Source organism: Protomyctophum parallelum (genome assembly GCF_964188405.1).
Source record: "Protomyctophum parallelum genome assembly, chromosome: 18".
NCBI lineage: Eukaryota > Metazoa > Chordata > Actinopteri > Myctophiformes > Myctophidae > Protomyctophum > Protomyctophum parallelum.
In genome coordinates this window covers 25,563,899-25,573,755 of record NC_139716.1, presented here as the reverse complement: position 1 = coordinate 25,573,755, position 9,857 = coordinate 25,563,899, and the positions used below count along the sequence as shown (strand labels likewise).

The 9,857-nt window shown below is 45.9% G+C and overlaps 1 protein-coding gene across 1 annotated transcript in view; it reads left to right on the top strand.

Moving 5' to 3' along the window:
- Nucleotides 1-514: 514 nt before the first annotated feature.
- rin1b (Ras and Rab interactor 1b) overlaps nucleotides 515-9,857 on the top strand; it is a gene marked incomplete at both ends in the record, with an annotated part of 54,140 nt that continues 44,797 nt past the window's right edge. Inside the window, 7 exons of the mRNA XM_083789484.1 lie at nucleotides 515-661; nucleotides 2,808-2,922; nucleotides 3,722-3,794; nucleotides 6,154-6,245; nucleotides 6,979-7,211; nucleotides 7,537-7,875; nucleotides 8,275-8,839. Coding sequence (XP_083645610.1) covers nucleotides 515-661; nucleotides 2,808-2,922; nucleotides 3,722-3,794; nucleotides 6,154-6,245; nucleotides 6,979-7,211; nucleotides 7,537-7,875; nucleotides 8,275-8,839 — 1,564 coding nt within the window. The remainder of the gene's footprint in view (nucleotides 662-2,807; nucleotides 2,923-3,721; nucleotides 3,795-6,153; nucleotides 6,246-6,978; nucleotides 7,212-7,536; nucleotides 7,876-8,274; nucleotides 8,840-9,857) is intronic.

Here is a 9,857-nt window from a genome sequence, read left to right as displayed (position 1 = left end):
GAGCACTGCTCCATGTGCGTCTATTATATGCCACGTGCCAACGTGCCACGTGACATTGGTCGAGGATAAATTAATTATGAGTCTGCAATTGTTTTAAAGCTCATTTTAAAAGGGATCGTCACTGAACTTTTAACATTCAGTAGATTTTCTGTGGTTGGGGGTTTTCTGGCTCAAACAAGTGCTCTTTTACATGTTTTCATTGAAGCTTCAACCACAGAAAATCCACTGAATGTTCCAAGTTCGGGTTTTGGGTGGGTGTAATTGAGGTCATACATTTTAAATAAATAAAAATGAAATGTCATGAAACCTTTAAAGTACCTCTTTAGTCAAAACACTGCTCATACACACCTACACACAGAGCTGTGCATGTCATGGTTTCGACCTCTCCTTAGTCAGACCATTGCTAACACTATCCCAAACCCTGACCTCACAGGAAGCCACCCATGTTTCAATGTGAGTCGTTCTCAAACATTTTCATGTCAACTAAAGCAGGCCTCTCTCCTTTCCGTTGCAGATGCAGGAGGACATCGGCTGTCCCCAGCGAGGGTCCCAGAGGGTCTTCAGCGTCTTGGACCGTCTGCTCGTCACACACCCCGTCTGGCTGCAGCTGTCACTCAGCCACGACTCCGCCCTCTACATCTTGCTCAGAGAGCCCGTTGGGGTGAGGACCAATCGTATTGCCCCGTCAATTAGCCAATCTATCAGTCCATCACATGGGAAGAACGTGTGTCGAAACGTTCACTTCAACTGTCAAGTTATTTGGGACTTTTCTGAAACCTTTTGCCCAAAAAACGGCTTAGCCGACAAAGGGAACTGAGGTCAAGTCAAGACAATAATTCTTTCCTCTTTTGTTGTTTTTACTTTGAAATTAGTTGGCAGGTAGTACAGTAGACTACACTACACTAGGTTGAAAATCAGTGGCATTCCCCTGGATGGCTTGACAGGTTTCAGTCTTTCCAGCTCCAATTTTGAGTTAGTCTTTTTGTTGTTCTTGTTCTTTCCTCTCCAGTGTTCACTGCCTTTCACACTGAACAAACTGCTTTCTGTGCCTCTCCTCCCAATCACTGATTGCCACCAGCTTCTGGCTTCTGATCAGTGATTGACACCAATCAGGGCAATTAGGGGTTTTGACAGCACATCAACTAAAGTTGAGGATACTTTCATATTAGTTTAATAACAACAAGATGTTAAGTTTCAAAGAGAGCACAAGAGTTATGATCAAAAGATAAACAATCTATGTCATGATAGGAAACAGATATCACCACAGCAGGTGTTTGTCAAGTTATAATTACCGTTTCTTTCTTTGCGTAAAGAGCAAGCTGACCCGCGTAGGTGTGATTTCTAACAGCCAGGAGGTAGTTGAGTTAAAATAGCATTTTATTCATCATTATCGTGCCCAATGCAAAGCAGCGTAAAGTTTCTCTTTCATGCACGCAGCTTTTGATCATCATTTTACATGTATTGATGCTCATTTTGTATTTCTGAACACAATCATTCCAAAAAAAGCGCAAGAGTAGTCTAGTGAACCCCCCAGTTATCCATTACATTATTTTATTAATCTAGCACCTACCCGAGATGTCACTCACCCTTCTTCTCTTGAGGAACTAGGGAAATGCATGTGCTGGTTGACTACTCCTGTCCTGATATGTTTGTTCTTATATAAGATTGTTAATGTAACCAAACAAAAATATGAAATTCCATATACCCACTGACCAGCATGGCTCATTCATTGTTCAACTCATTACAGTTATAGTCCAAATGCTTAATTCTGCATGCAATTCTTGCATTAAGGCAGAATTAATGATGGAGTTCCATGATTTTTTCCCACCCTAAAACATGCTCATCAGGTCTTATTGTTATATAAGGAGGAAGAAGTTTTTCAAAAAAGTGTACAGTTTTTGTTAAAATGTTGTTTTTATGTGTGCACCCCCACCAGTTCATTATGTATGCATGGTTTGCCTGGTGGGTGGTGAATGATCCACCTGAACTTAAGCCGCACCCACAGCTGTAGTTGCGAACGCAGTGAGCCACTTACTATGACAGCAAGGGCTGAATGTCTGTGTGTGTGTCTGTGTGTGTGTGTGTCTGTCCCACTGTTACACCACCCGCCCGCCACCAGAGGGCGCAGCTGTAGCACACACACACACAGGGCGCAGCTGTAGCACACACACACACACACACACACACACACACACACACACACACGCACACGCACACGCGCACACACACACACACACACACACACACACACACACACACACACACGCACACACAACCACACACACACAAGCTGCGTTCGCTTCACGCGTTTGCGCGTCTTACTTGTTGTATGATAAAGGGGGAGGGGTTAGGGAAGGGCCTGATAATGTGATGTCACTATATTACTGTTTTTTTTTCATTGGCACATTTGACTGTCAAGGGTTCATCCTCCAGGAAGAAACCCTAAATACAAAGGGAATACATCATTGCACATACAAAACTACTCCAGGGTGTCTAATGAAGTACTGTCACCTCATAGACACATGAAAAACTGGAAAAATTGTGGCACTCCATCTTTAACCCATTTTGGGCGGGAACCCCAAAGCATTATGTATTAGCATTATGCTATGCTTTAGCTATTGAAAAATAGCAGATCTAGAAGCTCATAGCGCGCCACCGAGTGGCGCGCTAGGAGCTTGTAGGTCTGCTATTTTTGAAAAATCTGATCTCAGGTCAAAATAGGTTAAGGCAGAATTAAGCATTAGGGCTATGGACCAGGGCTACTCTACGGTCTACATGGCTCTCTGTCTGGCCAATGTGTTTTGCAGACGTTCCTGGTCCGTAAATGCAGCTCCAACCACAGGAAGGTTCTGTGTCTCAGAGTGACTGGGGAACGAGCGGCCTCCTCTGTGAAGGAGTGCGTCATCTGTGAGGAGGACTCCAGTGAGTATCAATTCATCCATGACATGCGGCCCTCACCTTCACTTAATAGTCTACTTGCCAGCCCATAGAGCCCCATTGTGAACCCGGACATGTGTTGAGTACACCAAGGTTTTATGTTAGAAATGTTGAGTATGGGTTCCCAGCATGTAGAAACTGCCGGATGCTAACTTGCATATGTTGAGCAATTGGCATAATATGTGAACACACTATTAACAACCTACCAAAATATAAAAAAAATCATCATGCTTTATGTAGCATGTCTCAAACTAGGGGGTTTTCAGGATACTGAATCCATTCCAAGTATTAGTTTTGCAAAAAAAACACTCATTGGGCTAAAAACGGCCTGTGATGATGTCAGCACATTAGGGCAAGTGGGCATGGCCTTTTTAATACGTTTTAATACCACTATAATGTGGCCTGCAGGTTAATATCAGAATACTGATAGAGCATTTTCTGTTTTCTGCTGTTTCAATTCCAAACATGCAAACATGACCCGCTTTGATTACTTCAGTCTGTAGCTTAAGGGAGTATTTTTTTATGTCCAATGTATTTGTATTTAGTTAATTGAAATTAAATAAAAATGTTACATTCATTGTCAATGTGTAGGACAAAAATAGCGGATTTGCTCGTCCACATGACGTAAATTCTCCATTCATTGTCAATGGGAATTTTATTTTTTTGAAAGACTAAAATCTACACTAATAGCTGAATATAGGAAGGGCTAGCGCCCCTCAATAGTTTGAACACACCAGTACGTGTTTCAGAGCTGTCACTCAAACTCTGCCTGTTCTGTCGCCAGCCTTCGCCTTGGAAGCGTCTGCCCTGAGCTTTCCTGATCTGTGTCGACTGGTGGCCTTCTACTGCGTCAGCAGGTAACACAACACAGATAATATGTCGACTGGTGGCCTTCTACTGCATCAGCAGGTAACACAACACAGATAATATGTCGACTGGTGGCCTTCTACTGCATCAGCAGGTAACACAACACAGATAATATGTCGACTGGTGGCCTTCTACTGCATCAGCAGGTAACACAACACAGATAATATGTCGACTGGTGGCCTTCTACTGCATCAGCAGGTAACACAACACAGATAATATGTCGACTGGTGGCCTTCTACTGCATCAGCAGGTAACACAACACAGATAATATGTCGACTGGTGGCCTTCTACTGCATCAGCAGGTAACAAAACAAAGATAATATGTCGACTGGTGGCCTTCTACTGCATCAGCAGGTAACAAAACAAAGATAATATGTCGACTGGTGGCCTTCTACTGCATCAGCAGGTAACAAAACACAGATAATATGTCGACTGGTGGCCTTCTACTGCATCAGCAGGTAACAAAACACAGATAATATGTCGACTGGTGGCCTTCTACTGCATCAGCAGGTAACAAAACAAAGATAATATGTCGACTGGTGGCCTTCTACTGCATCAGCAGGTAACACAACACAGATAATATGTCGACTGGTGGCCTTCTACTGCATCAGCAGGTAACAAAACAAAGATAATATGTCGACTGGTGGCCTTCTACTGCATCAGCAGGTAACAAAACACAGATAATATGTCGACTGGTGGCCTTCTACTGCATCAGCAGGTAACAAAACAAAGATAATATGTCGACTGGTGGCCTTCTACTGCATCAGCAGGTAACAAAACAAAGATAATATGTCGACTGGTGGCCTTCTACTGCGTCAGCAGGTAACACAACAAAGATAATATATTTATATCATCATGAGGCATTATAATCGTCACTGTATATTGTGTCACAGACACAGTATATAATGGTGGTTCTCAAACTTTTCGAAATAATCATAATTGATCTGTGTGGTTATAGGGCTTAAAAGTGTCCTTAAATTGTCTCTTTTAGAAATGTGCAGCCCGTATATATTTCTCAAAGTTTCCATACATTATCCATGTAAAATACACCCCCTCCACATGTGTTACGCCCCCCTAGTGAGACCCACTGTCAGGTGAAAAGAAGATGGTGCTTGACGGCCCGGGTATCGGAGGAGACCCGAGGCTATCTTCACCCTCCCAATGACTGGCTTATTTATCAAATTGGGACATGATGGGGAGAAAATGTTTTTTTTTCTTCTTTTGTCTGGGAGGGGCATGTGTTGCTCAACAACATACCGGTAGTCTTTTCATTATTTGCCTGGCCCTGAGATCTCTGAGATTTCTGTTATTGAAAGAAAAACAACACTTTGACAACCACTGTGATAAATAAAGTCGTTAAGGCTGAATTGTGCATTTATTTATTCCTCCTGCTAATGCGTTTCGACAATCAGCCTCGCTCCAGAGCAAGTTTAAAGAGTCCTCTTGAAACCCTTTAAACTTGCTCCGACTCTGAGGAAGGCCGATTGCCAAAATGCGTTTAGCCGCAGGAATAAAAAAATGTGCACTTGAGCCTTGATTGCTATGCCATAGAAACATCAACCTCTCGACCTTGTTCAAGCCAAACCTTGTTCTTAAATGTGTCTGTCTATATACCACCCAGGACTTGGTGACATTTTGGGCCCTAACAGGTCCCTTTGTTTTAACTTTCATGGTATATTACAACATAATGTTATATCATTATCATTGCTCATATTGAGCCTGGTGACAACCATTTTCCGCCATAGTCTGAAAACCCACCTTTTCAGACTCCATCATGGCCCGTAGCACTTACCCTAGCCCCTTAGATAAGCACTTTATGTCGACTTAGATAGCATTTTATACAGACTTATAGCATGTTACGTAGACAGCACCAGAATTGCATTTTATGTAGTCATAGCACTTTATAGTATAGTATAGTATGTATAGTTTATATGTATAGTTTCATTATATAGATATTCCACTGTTACGCATGTTTCATGATAACTACTTTTTATGTATGTGATGTATTGCCATGCTTTTTGTTCTTTCTCTGGATTAAAAGAGCGTCTGCTAAATGCCTGAATTGTAAATTGTGACGCATGGTTATAGATTCGAGTACAGGCTACCTCAAACCCTAGCCTAACCCTAACCGCAAGCACGGGAGCAGCGCATGTTCGACCGCATGTCCGACCGCTGTTTCTGCATGTCGGTCCGTTGGTGTGTCTGATCTGCGTGTGCACCCCATAGATTCACGGTCGGGAAAACTTGGGATTCCCTTCTCGCGCACCAGCGGGACATGTCCCAGAGGTTGGGAACCTCTGATCTACAGTAGATATAGCTACAGTATATGTCATATATTTCTCTCTCTAGGGATGTGCTGCCGTTTTCACTGCAGCTTCCAGAGGCCATCGCTAAGGCCACCACGCACAGGCAGCTGGAAGCCATCTCACACATGGGACAAGGTACTGAACTGTGTGGTGGCAGTCATGGGTCCGAACACTAACGGCGTGCTCATTCCTCATGCATTGGTTGGAAGCATGAGCTCAGTTCGGCGCTCTCCCCAGGTTGGCAGAGGGAGAGTATAGCGCCCAAGATTACATCTTAGGCAATTGGCACCGGGTGAAAAATGGGTTACAAAATCGTGGGATAAAAAAATAAAATAAATCACATACAAAGTGCTCTAAACAAACATTAGAAAGTCCATAGATGCCACATGACATCACCGTGGCCGTGGCCTAAATTTGGCCATATCTACTGGCCAAATTCCGCCCAAATGTGCTGACCTCATCACATTTGTGAAGACGACTATAGCCGTTTTTAGGCCAAGGGGTGTTTTTCGTGCAAAACTAATGCTTGGAATGGATTCAGAATCATGAAAACCCTATACAAAAATGGCCATAACTTTCCGGCAGAGCAGACCTCTCATTCTGTGGACCTTAATGACCAAGTGAATAGAAAAAACACAAACTAAAAGTATGTCATGACATCACAGGCCCTCTTCAAATCTTTGGTGCTACAAGCACGGGAGCAGCGCTAGTCCGACCGTCGTTCCCACACGCCGGACTAATGCGCCGTCGCAATAACCATCGGATCCCACTCCAAGATCATCAAAAAAACTAAAATGACAGGTCTATCTCTCCACCCAGAAATGTGATAAGAACCACTATCCTTCCATATTACATCTCCTCCCCTCAGAGTTCTGGAGCTCACCGAGTCCCTCAGAGGTCCAGAACGGACCGTTGCAGGACCAGGTGGGGTCGGCCAGGTCCAGCCGTGTCCAGGACCCGTGTGCACTGCTGGCCTGGGGCAAGCAGGACCCGTGTGCACTGCTGGCCCGGGGCAAGCAGGACCCGTGTGCACTGCTGGCCCGGGGCAAGCAGGTCAAAGCCTGCTTCATCAACCCACTTTTCCTGCAGCTGGAGGTCAGTGTTGGGAACAGTGTTGATTTTGAGCACAGCACATTTTGATTTTAGTTTTAGTCACATTTTAGTCACCTGGAATGTGACTAGTGTTTAGTGTCTCTTGTCCACTAGTCCTTTCCTAACATTTTACTCTTGTTTTTATTTGTTAGTAGGTTACTAGGATATACTGGATATAATATTGACACTAGGGATGTCCCGATCACATTTTTCTTCTCCCGATCATTTGAAAATGACACGATCGGGCCCCCGATTTCCGATCACGTGATCGGGTCGGGGGGGCAAACTCTAGCATGAATCCATCGGTCTGACTCTGCATGCGGTTCCACAGCAGCAGCAGCAGGCGGTCTCGTCCCACCGCGGGGCCTCCAACAAGCGGCACCGCTTCAAGCGGAGCATGAGGCTGCGGCTCTCCAACGACTCCTCCGTCAACCTCTCGCTGGAAGGGACCGGATCCTACTCGCCCTCCTCCTCCTCCACGGTGGAGCAGACCGGCAGCGTGCCGCCGGACGGCAGGCTCCAGGACAGCAGCGGCACAGAGCCACAGCAGAGGAGGGGCCACCCCCCGGGGGCCACAGAGCCACAGAGGAGAGTCGGCCTCTTGAGGAGAACCCCTGCCGTCTCTCCGGGGTCTGCCGAGGAGGAGGCCCTGGTTGCACTGACGGCGCCACAGGTATAAGGCTGTATATATACACGTTAGTCCGACGTTAGTGTCGCGTATCCAGACAACTATTCCACAATCTCCGAATGCTAGTATAACTTATTGACTGCCAGGTCTCCTCCACCCCCCCCCCCCCCTTGCCAGCCTTTTTGAGTGGTGCAACCATAGGGTGCAGCAATCCAATGCCCAGCTGTGTGTGTCTCTGCCTGGCTGTGTCCCTGGGGTCTGAGCACGGAGATAGCATATCGTCACCACCAAGTGTCACTGTTGTGCAGCCTAACACACAGACACATACACAGAGGCCAGGGAGGAGAGCGTATACAGTACAGTACAGTACAGCACAAGTACAGTACAGCACCACTCACTTCAGACGGGTACGATTTTTGTTATATCTTACCTTTTCTCTCCAAGGTGGACGGGCCTCTGGAGGCGCCGCGGCGGTCGTCGTCCCGGTCAGAGGATCCCGCCATGGAGTTGACTGTCCTGGTGCTGGACGGCCGGCCGGCGCCCTCCCTGGCCGAGCTGGACAGCAGCAGCTCCTTCAGCAGCCTGGACGACGACGAGCCCTACAACCCCGACCACCATTCATCGGAGCCAGAATCGTTGGGGTTCCCTGCCGACGCGCACGCGCAGCAGCAGCGCCCGCCCCTGGTTCGATCCCGCGGCCGCGGCGGGCTGCACCGGATGAACGCCGCTTTCGTGTGCTTCTTCGCGCCCGAGAAGCGTCTGACGAGGCTGGTGGAGGAGCTGTCGAGGGACCGGCGCTCGGCCTTCGGGGCCATGGTCCAGGACTTCCTGGCCAGGCAGAGGGAGGCGCTGACGGCGCTGGCCTCCTCCTCCTCGTCGGCGGAGACGACGTCCTCCGTGGACGTGCTCCAGGCGCTGCGGCGGTTCCTGTGCCAGGCCAAGAGCTGTCTGCTGGACAGCGGAGAGCTGGAGCCGCCCGTCGACACCCTGGTGACAGAGAACGAGAAAGGTAAGCCAGAACGGAAAGTGAGGCTATAGAAACCATTAACCCGCAAATGTCCTTCTAAATCATGTAGTTCTCAAACTTTGTCGTGTCATGGGCCCTCAAAATTATAATACATATACATAATAATAATACAATATATACAATATGTGTATATTATAGCTTAAATCTAAAATGACACGGATGCTTTCCCGGTTTTAATGGCTTAAAGATCATTGATTGATTGAAAAATGCTATTAACAGGTATGCAGAATTTCAGATGATTACTGTGGACGACACCATGATAAAGCATTACACTCGTTTACAACAGGGTCCACCATTTTCAATTCATCAGAAGTTCATCACAGTCTTGATTTCCCTTCCGTTTGCAGCCAGTATGTCGCCAAAAGCATCATTTGGTTTTCTGTCCTTGAGCAGAAGATGCAAGAACTCTCACACAGTGTTTAGTGTGTGGGTATAATGTGGGTTCAGTTTGCTCTGGTAAAGCTCCATTTACAGTCTATTTACAGTCTTTTGGGATATTTAAGAGCACTAAAGGCATCACATGCAAACAGCCTAAAGTGAGGCAGTATAACTAAAGTGGACACACGTGACATGAGTAATTGATATCCGCTCCCGTAAAAACGGTAGGCTACCCTATAAGGCAGAGGTGTGCCCACACTTTATGATTTGAGAGCTACTTTCAAAATGACCAGCTATGATACCATTGCTGAAAATTGTTTAACCCATGAGGACGATTTTACAACTGCCTTCTAAATCCTGACAGTTGAAACATCTGAAAAGCCCATGTTTCTATGTCAGTCGTTCTCAAACATTTTCATGTCAAGGACGCCTAAGATTTTAAATATGTACCTGAGGGGGCTTTGGAGTTTGGAATATAGCAGAGCTATATATAAGACAGACACACTCGGTATGGGAAATAGAGGGAGATAAATGGAATATGTAGGGTTTTCTTGTATTTAATTTGTAATGCTATACTGGCATTTTTGTGCATAGCAACACTCTTGAAACCTAAATATTGCAT